This window comes from Scardinius erythrophthalmus (genome assembly GCF_964197995.2).
Source record: "Scardinius erythrophthalmus genome assembly, chromosome: 20".
NCBI lineage: Eukaryota > Metazoa > Chordata > Actinopteri > Cypriniformes > Leuciscidae > Scardinius > Scardinius erythrophthalmus.
Window position 1 is genome coordinate 18,069,464 of NC_138240.1, and position 19,358 is coordinate 18,088,821.

Sequence of the window (19,358 nt, forward strand, 5' to 3'; positions counted from 1 at the left end):
AAACAGTACGAAACAAAATCTCCAATGTACACGTTTCTTTAATTAAATCATAATGCATTAAACAGTCACAATATTCCTCAAAAAAATATCTATAAAAACACTTAAGATTCTTTAACATGAAAGTATATCAGTCCAGTACGACTAATCGCTGTCACTGTCTCCCTCACTGTCTGCCTCCTTAACGTCCGTGCTGAACTTGTATTCCTGGTCACAGCCCATGTAGGCATCGCTCATGAAGTACAGCGTGTAGTTGTGCACACCAACCACAGGTGCCACAAAGTCGAGTTTTACCTGTGGGAAGGAAAAAAAAACACCATTGTCAAGTTCTGACAAACTTCCACTCCATTTTTTTTAAATACTACAATTTGAGGGTCATATAAGACTGGAATAATGTACTACTGCCTTGGATATAAAAGCAGGACTAACCTTGGCCTTCTGTTGAAGAGTTAGTCTCTTGATTGAGATGAGGCTGTTCGATTTGGGGTCTCCAATAACAACCCACCAGCCTTCTTCGCGTTTCTACACAAACAAACAAAAAGTCATTAAATAATGCTGTAAAGTAACCTCAAAGCAAGATCAACTATTTTCAAATGATGTTAAGAGATACACAACCACTTAAAAGTTTGGGGAAAGGAAGATATAAAAATTCATTAAAGAGATCATTCACCCAAACATGAAAATGGTCATTTCCTCACCCTCGAGTTAGTTTCTTCTGCTAAACGCAAAGGAAGGATATAGGGTTTATGTAAACGAACACTCACCTGTGGGAACAGAGGAGCAATGACAGGCCCTGTAACTTCCTCTTCTCGTTCCAACTGCACTTGGACGACCACTGGACTTCCACTGTGAGCACAAGAAAAATTAAAATCTTCAGCAGAGATTAATGGTAAATGGCTGGTTTTGTACACCCACACAAGGTCGTAGGTTTCCAATTGAAGCCCTTTGGATTTTGATTTCATCTCATACCTCTTGATGTCGTCCTTGTCGGCCACTTCGTACGAGAGCTCGATGTTGGGATAGCGGTTACAGAAGCGTGCCACGTCGGCCATTTGTACATCTGAAAGCTGCAGAAGACCAGTGCGGTCCTCATCTTCCATCTCCATGATGTCAAAGATGCTCTCCACACCCTAAATGCGTCAACAAAAGAGTTGAGACACAACCAAAAGACGGTGTTCACAGATGAACTCACTCAGATCCAAATCTCACCTTGTCCGTGCAGCGCTTGATGTGTTCAGAAGTGAAGTGGGGTAGTTGTTTGAGGTAAGAGTCTTTAGACCACATGGCTTGTGTGACCATCTGAGCCAGCTCCATGGCAGCCAGCGCTGGACTCAACCAGCCGTTACTGGAGAGCACGTCCACACACGCCTGGATCAGCCTCACCGCCTAAAAATACAGGCAAGAGAAGAGCAGGAGGACTTATGAAACAAAAAGATTTCTAAATGCTATTCTTTTAAACTTTCTAGTAATCTAAAATTTATGAATCCTAATTTGCATGTGTTGTCCTTTTTGAGCTGTGAAAGAGTTTCCCCCACCTTGCTGAGGATGTCTTCAGTATCTGACTGGAGCTCTGCACTCAGCTGCATTCGGGACAGATGAGCCTGAAGCAGCAGGTTGGTCTTCACGTGAGGGTCGTTGAACTTGGGGTTGTTCAGTTTATGAGGCACTTTCTGAGCCAGCTGCAAAAGTCAAAGAGTGGTTAACAGAGATCTCATGCAGTCTGCTTGTTGTAAGAGTTAAAATTACACTCATATAATGGAAAGTTTTATTTACCTGCCGCAGCAGGGTGTCTTCGTGATGCCTGATGGGAATGTTTTTATACTCCGCAGCATTGGAGATGATCTCGATGAGGCCACGGACCTTTGTCTTGGCATTTAGGGACATACTGAACAGCTCTGGAGCAAGGACAAACAGATAAGAGATGTATCAGTCAAGACGGACATGGCTAGACAATTAAGCAGCACATTTCAGTAGCCACATTTGGCTAAAATGGTTTTAGAAAGTCGAAATCACTGACCTAAACAGTGACATTAAATTAGCACTTCTCTTATGGCATGTTTTGACTGTCAGTGTCTATTTCGTGTACACAACATGGATAAGCTACAACAAGTAAAGATGTCAGCTGGATTGACTATCGATTTCTCGACCCTCACTTTGATTAACCAATATTGATACTTATATAGAAGAAAAGATCTGTTGCTACTTCTGTTCCATCGCGACTGTGTTAAACAGAGAAGGTCCTCACCGATGGTTGTGTAGTTGATGTAATAGTAGGCTGCAATCATGCCCAGATTCAGAGGTGCCACATCCATCTCATCCTCGATGCTGATGCACTTGGACTGTTCCAGATCCTGCAAGGTGTTTTCCACCAGCTCAGACAGATGATCCGACAGGTGACGATGCGACATACCTGGACCATGAAGAGATTTTAGTCTGATGCATTAAAAAGTACATCAAATACACAGATGAAGTTGAATATTTTTGCATGCTGTCCTGATGTCACAAATAGTGAATTCTGCAGCGTGAAGTCTAGATTTTAAATGTCAAGTCATTTGTCCTGCTGTAGTGAAGATCTGTAGGCATTACAAGGTAATGCGATTCCTCACCCTGTAGGTTGTAGTAGTTGGGGTTTTGGGTCATGCGACGGTACAAAAACGTCCATGTCAAGTAGTCCACAGCGTCCTGCTTGTTCTCCACCGTCTTGGTGACGATCTCAGCGTTGAAATGGTCATGAAGACAGTGGTCCAGGTGAGACTCGACAGGCAGAGGCTCGTAAAGGAACTTTTTGAAGAAATCCTAAAGAGCAAGGATGTTCAAAATTATTAAGAGCCAATCAATCACGCTTGAGACTAACCGATCTTGAGTCAAGTAAATGTGTGGTTTAGTGTCAGCTTTACCTTTTTGGACCCTTGACACATGATGACACAGCGACCTTCATCGTCCTGGAGAGGACGGTTTGCCTTTCCTACCATCTGGAGCACATCATAGATTGGGTAGTCCACGTACCTAATCAGAGAAAGATATTCATGAGCAATCCACATGCACACTGTAAAAATTGGTGATGACATCAGTCATTTGAGGCCACTAAGGATGAAAAAAATACTTACGCATGGATTTTACCGTTGTAGTACTGCGTGTCCATGACAATCACCAGGTGGGCAGAAATGTTAGTGCCCCAGCAGAGAGAGCGAGATGCCACCATCACCTGAATGGCACCTGGCATGAGCAGAGGGGGGCAACACTTATTTTAGCTCAAACACACCTTAATCAATCGTTTCGATTAACCTCATAAAACGTTCTCCTGTGCATTGGTAATATTTCTTTCATAATTTCTTTAAGTTCCACCGAACCTTTATTTTGGCAGGTTGTAATGAAGACCTTTGAGTTTCTGTGTGTTTTAAAAACTATATTATTACTACTACTTGAAGTACATTCTACTGTGCAATAGTAATATAATTCTTTTATATTTTAATCAAGTTAATCCAAACTTTTATTTTGAAGGGGTTGTCATAACTTCTCATTAATGAGTGAATGTGCAAACATTTTTTTGGATGTTATTGTGTACATTGACCCTTTTCATTAAAAAAATTCTTTGAAATTTCAATTTATACATTACAGCAAAACAAGTGATGTAAGAAAAATGAATTATCAATATGAGAAATTTCATAATTACATGAAATTTAATAGATATATAATCTGAGAACTACCAGTATAAACTTTTAATTGGATTTAATTAAATTCCTTTATAGCTCATGATTGCTCAAAAAAAGCCCACATTTTAAAAAACCTATTCATTTAAAAAAAAAAAAAGTGTACTAAACTTTTTAAAATGGTTCTCACTTTTTTAAAAAGTACTAAAAATAGCTTTTTTTCCAGGTCAAAAATGGCCCGAGTACATTATGACTGTTAAACTAAAACATTAGATTTCATGTGTCGTACCAGAAATGAAGAGATGCTCCACAATCCTGCGCTCTGTAGGTGAAAGGCCCTCGTGAAGGTACCCCACCCCGTTAGAGAGTGTCTCCTTCAGCGTAGCATCAGCGAGATTCTCCATGAATGGAGCCAGATCCTTCTCGGTTGAGTGTAGGAACCTGAAGGGACAAAAAGAAGGTTGAAGACGAAATGCCCGATGGGATAAGAGTGTATTTAGTGTATGGATGTGATATAGATCTTCCGGCACCTTTGTGGCACCACGTCAGCAGCACAGAAGGTGAGAATATCAATAGCGGTAAGACGAGTCTGGCGTCTGGATGGCACAAATACCAGCACTGGCTTGGATGGAGAGTGTTTCATTATGGCGTGATACACAGGTTTGGCCATGGACAGCAGACGAGTCTGAGTGTGACTCACGTTGAAGCCCTGAGGAAGGGGAAAAGTAGCCAAGTGGATTAAACAAAACTTTGAAAATAAACAGAAGAACAGGGTAAGGATTGTGCATGTAGATGAAATTAAGTTACAGAGAGCTTTAGACTGACCTGGATGTGAAGCTCCAGAGGAACCGGCCTGACATTGGGATGGAAGTTGAAGGTGGCTGTGGTGCTGCAGCCAAGCCAGTGGGCCACATCTTTAGCATTGGACAGAGAGGAGCTGAGGGCCACGATACGGATGGGTCGCTCAATCTGAGAGGAGATGTACCTCATTCTGGAGCAAATCACCTCCAACACAGGCTACAAGAGACACAGAAATAGGAAATAATGGATTCAAACAACCAAAACAATGATCTCTGAGAAACTAACAGCTCATTCTTGGTGTTTAGAAATTAGGATAAAAACAAACACTTACTCCATTGTCACCTCCAATGAGATGAACCTCGTCTATTATGAAGAGGCTGACGTTCTGCACATTCTTCCTCTGTTTCCAGCGACGGGAAAGAATGTCCCACTTGTCTGGTGTGCTGACGATGATGTCACCTTTACCCAGCAGTTTTAGGTCAGTGCTTGTCTCACCAGTGAGTAAGACAACCTTCTTATTCAAAGTATCCTGGAACTTCTGGTGCCAGTCAATAAATACCTACACAAAAGATAATGTCTGAATCATGACATTCACATCTTTGTTTCATCAATTTATTTAATTAATCTTAAGTTGAAATATAGACACTTTTACAGTATCGCATTTATTTCCATAAGGGCAAATAATTGTGGCTGTACCTGTTCGGCCAGAGCCTCCATGGGTGTAATGTAGACACAGCGGCCTTCTGAGTTGTGTAGGAGCATCCTAAGAATAGCAAACTCTGCACATATGGTCTTCCCGCTGCCCGTGGGGGCGCCAACAAAGACGTTGTCATCGCTGTTATACACCGCATTGAACACTGAAAACAAGAACAGTTTCACTTAGAAGGAAGTTCTCAATCAAGGATGACAGCGTGTTGGGAGGGTTTACGAGGGCAGGTACCTTGGGTCTGGATTGGGTTGAAAAAGGGAAACTTCTGGTAGAGGCTCTCGAAGGCTGCGTTTCTCAGAGCGGACACGGGCAAAGGCTGCAAGTCCAGCAGCTCAGTGGGAGGAGGATATTTCTCAGGCAGGATTAGGTGACGAAATGAAACCGGCAGCTGTGTCTCACATGCTTGAGAAAAGAAAGAGAAAAAAAAAATTCTGGACTACTGTAATACCTCCAACACTCCATTTTACTTCCAAATAGTACAATGGATTTTGGTCGTTATATCAAAGCCACAGTAAATTAGATATGCAATATGGTTTAGTAATATTTTCTGCAGTATTAAGTTGTTAGTATGTCATCAGCAAGTATAAATAAAAACATACATAGCCAGCGGTCTGAAGCAATGCGAATGAAGTACTGCGGTGGCAGCGGCTCAAACACGGGCACAAAGAAAGTCACAAGATGTTCGTCCTGAGCGTACTTGGCCTTCAGGAGGAAGTACTCATGGTGAAGGACGACCTCACTGTCCACATCCTCCACTAAGATCCAGAAGGCCTCAGATGAGCCATGTATCTGGAAGAAGCCAACATTTAGTGTATAAATATATATATATATATATATATATATATATATATATATATATATATATATATATATATATATATATATATATATATATATATATATATATATATATATATATATATATATATATATATATATACACATACATACACACACACACACACACACATTATTGCTATAAATCTATTACTATTAATCTATACGTAATTCTTTATTCTAGTTAAAACAATAATATTATTATTTATATTTATTATATTATATATTATTTAGTAATTTACTGATCTTTTTTTGGACTGACCTTGTCATCCCACTGGAAATCTGGTGTGATTGTGAGTTCCACTTTCAGAGTGGAGCGTGTGATAGGCTGCAGATGAACTGCCAGGTCCAGTTTAGGGAACTGATGGACATACTTATGAATGGTTTTCCCCATCTTCGGCATGCGAATCAACTCACCTGAAACAGTTAAGAATTTCAGATCATGAGAAAATGATATAAAATGGCATTTGGGTATAAAGACAATGTATTAGTATGAGTGTATTAGCCACTATTCACCAATTTCATTGTGGTTCAGGTCATAGAGGCGCTCAAAGGGGAAGTTTTTCTTTTCAATCTTTTTGATGACCTCCTCCGGAAGCTTGCGGAACTGACGCAAGGGAGACATCGACTGCCACCTTGATGGAAAAAAAGACAATAGAATAAATATCACACTGCAAGACAGACAATACATTTATGCTTGGCAATATCAGCAATATCATGACAACTCACATCCTTTTGTCGATCATCTTGCAGAGGTTCATAGTCTTGTCGGTAAGCTGGGCCCAGCCTCTGCTCAAAACAATCTCAAAGATGGCCCTCATCAGCCTGCCAGCACTCTGTAGGATCAAATATAATGTTAAATCTGTGATTTTAAAATAAAAATGTCCTTTTAGAACACAGGAGTATTTTACAAAACATTGTTTCCCCAAACACTCACCTGTGTCACATAGACCATGTCAGCCATGAGAGCGAAGCCCTCCAGTTTAAGCTGAGAGATATATGCCTGCAGCAGCACATTGATCTGAGAAAGACATAACATTCCATTTAAGAGACAATCATACGATTGAATATTCTATAATATATAAGTTCTTCTACACGCATTTACCTTTGCGCTGGGCTCTTCAATGCTTTCCTTCACTGGAATAGGGACTCTCTCAAGCAGTTTCTGAAGCTCAAGTTTTTCTTCCTGTCAATCAAATTGTAAAAACCATGTTTGTTAGCGCTGTCATTTTCCACTTTATCCTGTCTTTAGGATTCAAGAGGTAGAAGTTTGTTCAGATGTTTCAGGTTTGTTTAGACAAGGCACATACCTCTCTGACATTAATGTTTCTGAACTCAGAGGACAGCGAGAACACCCTGAAGAGCTCGATCTCACTCAGTGTGGGCTTCAGCAGCTGGTTGTAGGTCATTATGGACTCATGGGTGATGTAAAAATGGCTTGCAATGCGGCCCAGGTCTGTCACCTACAACAGAACACATAAGACATAATTTTAACCATATCTGTTGCTGTCATTAGGGGTGGGCGATATAGCCTCAAAATTATATCACGATATTTCAAGAATATTTGCGATAATGATATTTATGACGATATAAAAAACAAATTTGACAATTTTTTTTATTACATTTATCTCACCTAAATGTTTGCTCACTCATTGTGTTTTTACAATTGGGTAATTTTGTATTTCAGAGTTTACACAACACAAGGAAGCTTGATTTCAATCTTTGAATTAAATTGAAAAAAGTAGCAAAACATATATACAAAATAATAAAGATACAAATAAAGAGAAACGTTTTTGGGTAGGTCTAACACTATTCAGAAATACTACAGAAACTGAATAAGGTAATCAAATGTAAAATAACACTAGTCCTGACTAAATTAAATTAAAGGCTATTAATTCTGATTCCTTACAATGAAAGCTATCTTTTGTTGTTTTGACGACAACATTAATGACAGACACATATGGCTGCTGTCACTTTTAGAGCTAGTGCCCGGATCCATTACTGTTATACTGTCTGTTACACTGTCACGCACGTTTTATGGTTATTTCAGACATAACCGACTGTTTACGAATATACTAACCATGACCGGAATTTTTACACAATTTTGCGTGTTTTTTCCCCCGTTAAAGCGATATAATCCGCGAAATAGAACTTTTGTTACTCGCGAGCTGTGAGGCGGCTTTACTGTATGCACGCAGAGTAAACATCTCTGAGAGCGCGCGAGAGTACTGAATAGTTTAAAATCGCAAATGTTTAAACTGATAAGACTTAAAAAGAAGTGAAAATGATAAACTTTAGTTGCGATGCAAGTGACAAAAGACAATTCCGTCATGTCCTGACTGCTAAACACAAGAGTGTGGTATCGACGCTTGACTTGTGCAACCCATTTTGAAAGCGAGAGAGAGAGAAGACGCGGCACCGCTGAACACTCACGCGGTTGGTAAAATCAATATTTGCGGGGGAATTTCCCGCATTATAAGTGGTAGACCTGCGGGAATTATTAAAAATTATATTGAAGTAGCTCCTTTTTAGGTACTAAATCGTCATTGGAGGCTGACTTGCTGCTCTCGCGCTCAGACAGGTGTTGTTATTGTGCGTGCTAAGGAACGTAATGCGCCATACGTCATTGCATCGCTATATCGGTGATATCGCGATATGACACTTTTTTTATCATGTAAAAATTTATACCGGTATTATCGTGGACGGTATGATATGGCACACCCCTAGCTGTCATTTAAAAGTTTAATTGATGTGTTCAGGCAGACCTGCTGAAATCAGTTATCTAGAGGTCAACCGATTGATCGGCCAGCCGATTTGTGGCATTTTTTAATGAACCAGCATCGGCCGATTGTGGTGCAAATTAGGCCGATTAATAGGCAGGCACATCTACGGGCAGCGTTGTTGTGGAACACGTGACATTGCCTCTTGCAGCAAGCAGATTGCCAGTCCCCCTCTGCCTGCTAGCTTTTTGAAGAGGACTACCTGGCAGCTTCCTAAGAAACGATAATGTTCGTGTTAAGCCTTTCCTATTTAAATATTGAAGCGCATGTAGACTGGAAAGTATCCGCGTCTCTCAGTTTGGTACTCATGTTTTGTGTGTGTGCGTTTGTGTGTTTGTGTGTGTGAAGCAACACATCCAGATTGCTGTGTCTCACAGCGCGAAAATAGTACTCTTTCATGTCTTCCTGATCATTAACGGACATATTCACACTAGGGCCATGCCAAGTTTGTACGATATATTGATATGTTTTTAATAAAGAATATGGAATGAGACAATACTGTTGTTTATATCAATATAGCCTACAGTTGTTTGATATGAGTGCATCTGAAAAGTAGCGGAGGAAGCAGTGAGCTGGTGCGGGGAAAGTGCATTATCCAATTCGTCCTAAGCATGAGACAAGTTTTATATTAAAACAGCCCCGTCAGATGCTCTGACAGATTCATGTGCTGAGTGCCGACTGACAGATAGATAGATACTGCCGCTGTTTAATGCACTACATTAAAAAAAGCACTACAAAGCACTACATCTCAAATATTGGCATCGGCCAGAGAAAAACCCATATTGGTCAACCTCTACAATTATCTTGAGTTGGGGATTTAAAGCTGGTACAATCTCAGCATTGATCATGCATATTAATCATCTGGAAGAGACCTTTTAGAAAGGGGGGTTAATATGACAAACTGTCAAACTGTGTGTACCTGAAAGCTGCCAGATCTCTTGTCGTATTTGACCAGGTTGTTCTTCTCCAGGACAGTGGCTGCCGTGTGTATCAGGTCCAACCTGCGTCGCTCCAGCAGTGGGTCAATGCTGCGGTCATCATGGGAGACGCCATATAGAGTGGGGTTCCGCAACATCCGTACATACAGGTATGTGTAACCCAGCCAATTTACAGCATCCTGAAAACAATGACAAAACAGATCAAACCCTGCAACAGATGCTGAGCTTACAGAGGAATACTAATATTAGGCATGTGCAAAACTATGTAATTTCAGTATAATAAAACATAACTATTTTATCAATATGCTAAAGTAAATGAACAATATAAAAGCCTTTTTAAATTCTGGAAACTAATACTAATATTAGGATGGGCAAAAAAGTAACAAAACCAATATAATAAAACAAATCAATATTAAAAAAATATTTTAATATGCTTCAATAAAATGACAATATAAAAGCTTTTTTAATTTATTGTAATATTGTTGTCTTCATATCACATTTAATATTCATTCCCTCACATAGAGAAACCCAAGTTAAACCTCCTTTATTGGACCACCAATAAAATATTTAAGCTAGAAAACAAAAATTTGGCTGACTAATGAACTTACACCAGTACATTCAGACTTACCTTGGCATTCTGCACGTTGCCCAACACTATCTCTGCATTGAGCATGTCCGGTAGTTTGGCCACCATCTGGCTCTCGATGGGCAGCTGCTGATTGAGCAGAGACAGGTAATACTGCAGCTCTCCATGAGAAGTGATCAGAATACCCTCTCCTTTAGAGTCATACTGCGGCCTGCCAGCACGACCCAGCATCTGCGTCACAAAGTTGAGAGGGAGTCAAGTTGTTACTCGTGGTCTATTTAACTTATCGAAACACAAAGTACATGTGGACATAATACAGACCTGTAGGATGTCCAGGGCTCCCAGCTCCGTCCATCTGCCTTTCTCTGGGCTGTACACCTGTGTGCCTTTGATTATAACAGTGTGTGCAGGCAAGTTCACACCCCAGGCCAGAGTGGCTGTGGACACCAATACCTATGAAACACATTCATGGTTCAGTGTTCAATATGAAATGATCCAGAATGTTCTCGGCATTCCTGAATGTTATGCACTAACCTGGATGTGGCGGTCAGCAAACAGATCCTCTACCAGCGTTCTGTCCACTCTGGTCATTCCAGCATGGTGAATAGCAAAACCATACGGCAACAGATCCTTCAGCTCCAGGTTCTGTCAATAGAAAGTAAACAAATTTTTAAGAAAACCAGTACACAATAAATGTGTGTTCATTTAGGCCGCATTTACACAGCAGATCTTGATGCCCAATTCCGATTTGTTGATTAAATACGATTTTTTTTCACAACTTTTAAAAGTGATGTAGAAGATAATGTAAATCAGCATTTACAGTATATACAAGGCGAACAAACCACATTTCCACATATGACTGAGGCCTGAACCCGATCTGAGAATATTGGAATTCATGTGCTTTTTTTCCTGCTTACATATCCGTGGGTCATTTCCGATCCGTGCCACATGGAAGGAGAAATTTTATTTTTCGGAATTGAGTCACTTGAACCATGTAATGTAAATGCGGCCTTACGATAAGGACGTGAGGAAAACTGGGGACTTTTAATTGCATAAATTTTATGGAAAATCAAATAAATAATCAAATAATCAACTAATTGCTGCACGATTAGCTGCTGGACATAATATTAGCTAAAACAAAAATGGTGCAAACTTGGGGTGGGACTACCTGTTCATCAAATAACAGCAGATAAGAGGAATATTTGAAACTGGTAATTATTCTAATTAAATAATAATAATTTGTCATTTTTGCAAGTATAATTATAATTTATTATAACAATTTATTTTTTGCAATCATAATTTAAACCACAACAATTGATTACAGTTGATAATATTATAAATTATTTATTTTTGTTATAATTAAACTATAATAATTTATTGTCATTCAGTTTGGTACCACTAGTTCCACTAGATGTTAAATAAACGAATATGCAGATTTGGCTGTGAATGACGTTCAGATTCTGTGTGGGTTTTATTTCAAGTTTACATCAGTTTGAGGCTGTGTCTTATGTACAGCACTTTCATGGTAGTTGTGAGCTGACCTTGCACTGTTCGGCTTCAGTCCTCAAAACCTCAGTGGAGGCCGAACCTTCTCTCAGGAACAACCCCAGAGTGTCCTTCTCCAAACACATATCCCTGATCGCACGAGCCGTCTTTCCTGTCTCCTTTCTTGAGTGCACAAACACCAACACCTAGGAAAAACAGACAAATAAATGTTTAGAAAGGAGAAGAGGAGAGTGTTAGTGACTGAACAAACAGTAGAATTCAGGAGATAAAACTAGTCCATTTATGGTGCTCAGCTTCACCTGATTCTTTCCAGCATGTTCCATGATCTTCTCATAGACAATCTCATTCATAATCTGAAAGCGCTTGATGGCCTTCTTCTCTGTAATTCCTACATAGGTTTGTTCCAGAGGCACCGGTCGGAAACTAAAAAAGGAAAACGGCCAGCATTCGTACTTTATTATACAAAAACAGAAGACTATTTCCCCATTTATCCACAGCAGTCTCATTCTCACCTGTTGTCGAAATAGTAGAGTCCCTTGGATGAATCGACACGAAGGCAGTTCGCCACATCCTCGTAGTTGGGCAGCGTGGCGCTGAGGCCGATGAGCCTCACATCTTCCTGTGTCAGCTCCACATTGCGGATGGTTCGAGCAATGAGGGACTCGAGGACAGGGCCACGGTCGTCATGCAGCAAGTGGATCTCATCCTGCATGACCGAACACGTTATTATGGAAAAACATGAAAAATCTTTGAAAAGGGGAATCTGGGACTACTAGATTACTTACAATAATCACAAGGCGCACAAGCTGCGTATATGTGCGCTCCCCTCCTTTCCGGGTGATGATGTCCCACTTCTCTGGGGTACACACTATAATCTGGGTGGCGTTTATTTCCTCCTTACACAGTTGATGGTCTCCGGTCAGCTCAGAAACAGTGATGCCATAACTTGCCAAGCGCTGCAGATGGAGCAACAAATGTTATAGGGACATTTAATACTTTATCACAAATATAAACATACATTTATAAATTGTACAAACATTTTTTTTGTTGAAAAAAACTAATGTAACTAATTAGAGGTACTCATTTAAAAGGAACACATTTTCAAGTACTATTATTCAAGATTAAGCAGAGAAATTACAGGAAATAATGGGGAAATTTCTCTCCATCATGTTTGGTACTCCTACCTTGCCAAAACTGCCCACCATCTCCTGTACCAGTGAGCGCATGGGAGCGATGTATATGATTTTAAACTCATCAACATTGATGGTGCCATCCATGTTAATATGCTTTCCGATTTCTCTGAGCATTGCCATGAGAGCAACATTAGTTTTTCCAGCACCCTACAGGTCAAAGAGATGAAAAACAAAATCCTTACTAGTCAAATATTGAAGTTAAACATAAAACTCAAGTTGATCAAGTTCTATACTACATCATATTTATGTCATTATATTTTTAACTGTAATGTTTATTTTAAGTCAGCGCCTGGACTGTTGCGCCTTTTTTAGCAGACAAACCGTTGGAGCGCAAACCAGTAGGTTCTCATCTGTCTCCATGGTAGTTTTGAAGAGTTTACTCTGTATGCGGTTCAGGGTTTTGAATCCTTCAAATCCAGCTTGAGCATATTTGGGCAGCTTCTCAATAGCCACCAATGTCTGTAAAAGAAATGAGGGAAACCTTGTGAAAGACTAATGAAAATAGAGCAAATAAAACAATAATAATAAAAAAAATGCTACTTAGCAACCATTCAAAAGAATGGTGTCAGTAAGATTTTTTTAAAGAAATACTTTTATTCAGCAAGGATGCATTAAATTGATCAAATGTGGCAGTAAAGACATTTACAACGTTCCAAAAGATTTCTTTTTAAAATAAATGCTGTTCTTTTGAACTTTCTATTCATCGAATCCTGAAAAAATGTCAATATTAAATTGCAAAACTGTTTTCAAAATTGATAAGTCAAGTTTCTTGATCAATCAGCATATTAGAGTGAGTTGAGCAGGATCATATAACAATGAAGACTGGAGTAATGGCTGCTGAAAATTCAGCTTTGCATCATTGGAATAAATTACATTTTAAAATATAGTGGAGTTCTTTTAAATTGTAATAGTATTTCACAATGTTTGTGTTGTTACTGTATTTTTTTTGTTCCTGAACAAACAATTTAGCCACACTAAAAGAAAAGGTCTCACAAAATAAAAAATACTATTATTATTATTCTTTTAATAAAAACTAAATACCTCATCATCACCAAAAGGTTTGGGTTTGAGAGCGGGCACATGAACCTCCTCGTAGCCCTTCCTCTGTTTGCGGAAGGAGCCGTCGGGCAGCTGGCAACGCTTGTTGGCCATGAAGTGACTGCCTTGAGAGAAGGCCAGATCTTCCAGATCTAGTAATTGCTTTGAGGCCACAGACTAGAGACAAAGATCACAGAGAAAAAAGCCCAAAATCATCACATGAACATTAGGAGTGGGGGTCAAATTAAAATAGCAGGAACATTTGTAAATTTTGGCTTGAAGTAGATGTAGCATCAAGTGGCATTTACCTCTCCATGATCAATGTCCATAGACTCCAGATCATCCACACGAGACTTTCTCACTCTCTCACGGCGAGATCGCTCCTCCTGCAAGGAAACAAAAGATCATAAGCTTATAGGTGGATATTCTTTAAACAGCTTAAAAAAAAACACACAATCAGCTAAACCAACTAAAAAAGGAGGGAATGTACTGACCCTGATGATGTCCTCTTTCTCAGTCTCCTGCAGCTGGTAAAGAACTTTGGAAAGATCCTGATCAGCTTCCATTTTATTCATGATCTTTTCCTTCTCAGCCTCACTTTGAGCACTGGCCAACATGGTGCAGTAGAGGACTGGATATGGCAGGGAAAAAAAAGAGCAACATGAAACTATTCCTAAAAACCTTCCTCAAAAACCACTAACAATAAGTCATTTTGTCGCCATATTCTCAGAAATCACAATCAATTTAATCCAACACAGTCCTGGCTATTGTGATCTACTCACTCATTCGCCTGTGCTGCCGGAGGACCTTGATGAAGTCGAATGTGTTGAAGCCCAAAAGCAGCACCAATTGGTTCTCACACTCTCTGTCATCACTGGCAGTCTAACCAAAGGAAGGAATAAATCAGCCACACAAACACAATCTTAGTCTCCAAGGACATGAGCATTCCCAAGCATTTCTTACTTTAAGGATCTCCAAGACTTCATCCGCTTTCTTCTGAGAAACTATGGCATCGTTGTAGAAGCGGCTGAGCTGTCGCTGAAGCCAGAAGGCATCGATGTCTCGCGGGTGAAGATCTTTCTTTTTGGTCATCATTACGTCGCCCGTGTTGCCCAGCTATGGAGAAGAGAGCATGTCAGGCTGGTTGTTTAACTCTCTATTAGTGCTGCACGATTAATCGTATCGCAATCGCGATGTCAAGCCTACGCGATTATATGACGCAAAATGCTGCGATTTTATATTAAATAAACAAATTAGCGCTGTTAACGCACTTATTAATGCAAATGCTTTTAAACCATTCATGCGCGATAAAACATAAAAGAACGAGCTGCCTGTGAATGTCCTCCTGACAGACACACACACACACACACACACACACACAGAGATAGACGCGCGCCAGTATCAAGTTCTCTTTAGCGGTAGAACGAACAACACACATGTATGCCAAAATGAACGCGCTGCCTGTGAATGTCCTGACTGTGACAGACAGAAAGACTCGCGCTAATATCGTGCGTGCGCACAAAACAGCATGACAGAATATAGTTCTCTTTCGAGCTTGAACGAACAATAACACACACAATTATGCCAAAATGTCTTTTTGTCGAGTGTCTTCATAACATAAGAGTAGTCTTATGATGAACATGAAGAGTTGTGATGACTCGTGAAAGAATGAGGCGCGTGAGATCCGCGTCTCTGACAGCGGCTGGTCTTAAAGGGATAGTACACAGTAGCCACTAATTATATCTGTCGCTAAAGTTATTCTTTTTTCTTTTTTTATTTTTATTATTTTTTTTTTATTATTATTTTTCTTTACCCCTGACATGTATGGTTATATGTACTCTTGTATGTAAATTATGTTTTGTTCTTTGTTAAAATGCAATAAAAAAAAAAATCTGTCGCTAAAGTTAATCAAAGAACAAAGGGAACAGAGAAAAACACTCACTGCTCTTGACTAAAGAACTTTTTTCTTTAGGCTGATTATCACTAATCTGTGTGTGCATTTATTTTCCTTGAGAACCAAGCAAGTTGACTCATGAAACCATTTGTTTATTATATCGCATATCGCAATCGTAATCGCAATATTGACCTCAATTATCGCAATATGACATTTTTCCCAAATCGTGCAGCCCTACTCTCTATATATATATATTTTGACTGAGGGCCCCTAGTGGGTCCCGTGGTTGAGAACCACTTCTCTATGACGACATGTGACTTACATTAGCAGTCAGAGTGCTGGTTTCATCTGCCTCCTCTCCCTCGCTGTCATCAGAGCCTTCATCCCGAACCTCTCCATACTGATCCTCATCGCCCTCCTGCAGTTGAACAAAATGCACATTTAATGTCACATCGAGAGCCAAAAAACACAATCGGACCACAAACAACCAGCATGTAGAAGCTCACCTCCTCATCTGACTCGAATTGCACATTGACTCCATAGGTTTCATCAATGTTGTCATCTGCAAAAAGAGAAAGATGAAGTGTGACCAGGCTTGAACATCACGGGGAGAATTTGGACTCAGGTTGAACTAAAAATATTTACCCATATTCTGGAGCTCTTTGTCTCCACCATAGTCAGAGATCTTCTTGCCCAGGTTCACCAGGACATGGTAGCGTGTGTCATCCGTAGGCCCCAGCAACTGTTCCACCTCCCTCCTCCTCTCTTTGTCTCTCATCTTGTCATTCTTCAGCACGGCCAACACCTCGTCTGCAGCTCCACACAGGATATCCCTTGGCTTAGTGGAGAGAAAGAGCAGCAATTTATAATCTGGTAAATTAACCCAATATCCACTGTTTAGATCTATTAATATTAAGATGATTACATTTGAAATATTTGAATTGATATTTTAGAATGGGCTTTTTTCCTGCGATGGCAATCCATTTTTCAGCATCACATGATCTATTATACTGATTTGATTGCCTCTAATTTCAAATAGTTACAGATTTTTTTATTTGAGGCCAGTTTGGCCTGTAATAGAGCAGATAAACAACAAATAAATGTGTTCAAAGAAAAAGGAAAACATCATCATCCAGCAATTTGGAATCCGCCATGAAAAATCCTGATCATTGCATCCCTACATAGCATAAAAATAACTATCAGACAGAATTTTAATAACAGTGCAGGAGCATCCCTAGTAGATCCCACAGCAATTACATTTGAAATAAATGTTCACAGCACGTGTAAACAGAGTCTGTGATCTTACCTGATCTCCAAGGGCTGCCTGAATGAAGCTGAGAAGGATTTCATATGTTTCTCTGGTCTCTTTGGTCTTGGGCTTGTACACGATGCCCACCATCTCATCAATCCCCTCAGACAGCAGTGTGAAGCCCTTCATCTTGTTGATGTCATGCCTGTCCTCGTCTCTCTTTCTCCTCCTGCATCACACAACAAATACTATTTGGTTAAAAGACTTTCACACAGTGAATGCAAGAATGAATGCAAGCAAACACTGAGTTTCTGATCAGACTGACTTTGTTCTCTTCTCCTCCTGCAACTGAGGTTTGGTTCTCTGGCTTCTGTCTCCCATCTTTGTCCCATCCAGTTTGCCAACCAGAGACAGCACCTCTCCGGTGGGCTCATCTCTGCGGGTACGGTCGATCAGAGATCTGTCCGCTTGCAACACCAAGTTAGAGTTCTGCGGAGGAAACACAAACACTCACAGTCGGCTCAATGACTGTGTATCAAATCCTAGCGAGCTGCATTTGTCAACATCACAAGCACAAGCATGCGCTTATGTTCTGCTGAAAGACTATTTAATTCAAAGCTACATTAAACATTTACTACTACTACGCAGATCAAAAATTAAATCTAGGTAAAGATCATTAGGTTTTAAAACTCAGCCAGTGTGTTCAAGCTCGCGCACACAAAAACAAACAACATTAGCGCGCTAAATAATGAAATTTAGCTACGAAACATATCAAAGTCGTTAAAAAAGATATCAAAAATCTTATATGATACTCACCGCTTTGTATTCATACTGCAAACTACGCGCAGTAACATCCGCCATGACTTCTTATTACTGTAGATGCGCTCAAAATGAAAATCTTCTTTATCAACCAGCACACCCGGTGCTAGCGGAGAGACAGGCGACTAAATTAACAACACAGCACTCATGTACGTCCCTAGTTACGCAAAAATAAAAAATAAAAAAAACTTAATGTGCACACGACAATAACAACACACTATGAAAAGTTAAGTCTTTTTCTTTATATTCGTAACTGCACCATACGTCTGAAACACGCACGACGGTTTCAAAACGCAGTTTGGTCTAGCTTCCGCTTCCGGGTTCACTCGCTCCTGAGTGAGGTGCGTGGAAAAATACTGCCTCTTCTGGATAGGAATGGCACTTTTTTGAGGCATTTATTTTTATTCAACAAAACACACAACGACATTTAACATCAAACAGAAGCTAAAATAGAAATTGGGGGATACATATAATAGATTTTACATCGTGTAAAACATTAAATTCGACACATTCATTTTTATGAGAGATGTTTTTATATCCTTCTTATTTCTAGGAGCCTAATTGAATTCAATAAGTCATAAAATATTTTAAGATCTTTACAGAAAAACTTAAAGGAGGGTGTAATAGCTTTATGTACATGGAACTTCCCAAGAAGAACTATTACCTTTATCATCAATTTCTATAGAAGCCAGTATCACAGTCCAAGAGACCAAAGACTCATCTATTTTGATTATTTTGTAGAATGTATCAAAAACCATAGATACCTGCTTCCAAAAGTCTTCAGGGTATTTACAATTACAAAATTACAAAATAAATGTTTGAGAGTTTCAGATTCAAGACTCCAAAAAGGACATTGTGGTGAGACGTCTTCTTTAAACTTATTGTGAAAAACAGCACATGGATACATGTTGCAGTATTTTAAAATGAATTTCCTTATTTTAAAATGAATTTCCTTATATGAATATCTTATTTGGCAGTAAAACATATTATTTGGAGATGTTTTTCATAACCAGATAGTAAGTATATACAGTGCTATGCATAAGTTTAGACACCCATGCTAAAGTTGACTAAAAAGAGGAATAAAAAATCATCTTTTGGAAATTGAACTTAATGCCTTAATTAAAAAAATTAGGAAAAATCCAACTTTTAAGGACACCAATTTTCTTTGTGAATGAATAATGTATCGTAAATAAATAAATGTTCTTCCTTAAAATACAGGGTGCATAAGTTTGGACACCCCTATGTTAAATTCCCATAGAGGCAGGCAGATTTTTATTTTTAAAGGCCAGTTACTTCATGGATCCAGGATACTATGCATCCTGATAAAGTTCCCTTGGCCTTTGGAATTAAAATAGCCGCAC

The 19,358-nt window shown here is 39.5% G+C and overlaps 1 protein-coding gene across 1 annotated transcript; it reads right to left on the bottom strand.

Moving 5' to 3' along the window:
• Positions 1-20: 20 nt before the first annotated feature.
• On the bottom strand, positions 21-18,321 carry snrnp200 (small nuclear ribonucleoprotein 200 (U5)). The gene is made up of 45 exons (XM_081349654.1): positions 17,995-18,321; positions 17,504-17,667; positions 17,236-17,407; positions 16,575-16,767; positions 16,436-16,491; positions 16,252-16,347; positions 14,999-15,151; positions 14,818-14,917; positions 14,530-14,666; positions 14,344-14,421; positions 14,039-14,212; positions 13,319-13,456; positions 12,989-13,144; positions 12,590-12,760; positions 12,317-12,510; positions 12,104-12,227; positions 11,840-11,989; positions 10,833-10,943; positions 10,620-10,751; positions 10,341-10,529; positions 9,694-9,891; positions 7,305-7,457; positions 7,100-7,180; positions 6,932-7,015; positions 6,724-6,830; positions 6,511-6,629; positions 6,257-6,411; positions 5,757-5,946; positions 5,389-5,559; positions 5,145-5,305; positions 4,780-5,007; positions 4,473-4,664; positions 4,178-4,356; positions 3,937-4,088; positions 3,105-3,213; positions 2,895-3,003; positions 2,604-2,793; positions 2,243-2,407; positions 1,771-1,892; positions 1,533-1,676; positions 1,207-1,383; positions 967-1,127; positions 762-843; positions 427-519; positions 21-291 (listed from the first exon to the last, which is right to left on the bottom strand). The coding sequence occupies exons 1-45, from the start codon at positions 18,037-18,039 to the stop codon at positions 142-144; spliced, it is 6,405 nt and encodes a 2,134-aa protein (XP_081205780.1). The 5' UTR covers positions 18,040-18,321; the 3' UTR covers positions 21-141.
• Between the last annotated feature and the right edge of the window lie 1,037 nt (positions 18,322-19,358).

Coding starts and splice junctions, on each gene's coding strand:
- snrnp200 (XM_081349654.1), bottom strand. CDS start 18,039: ATGGCGGATGTTACTGCGCGTAGTTTGCAGTATGAATACAAAGCG. Junction 16,492..16,574: donor CAAAGAGCTCCAGAATATGG/GTAAATATTTTT, acceptor CTCTTTTTGCAG/ATGACAACATTGATGAAACC. Junction 5,306..5,388: donor CAACCCAATCCAGACCCAAG/GTACCTGCCCTC, acceptor TCTTGTTTTCAG/TGTTCAATGCGGTGTATAAC.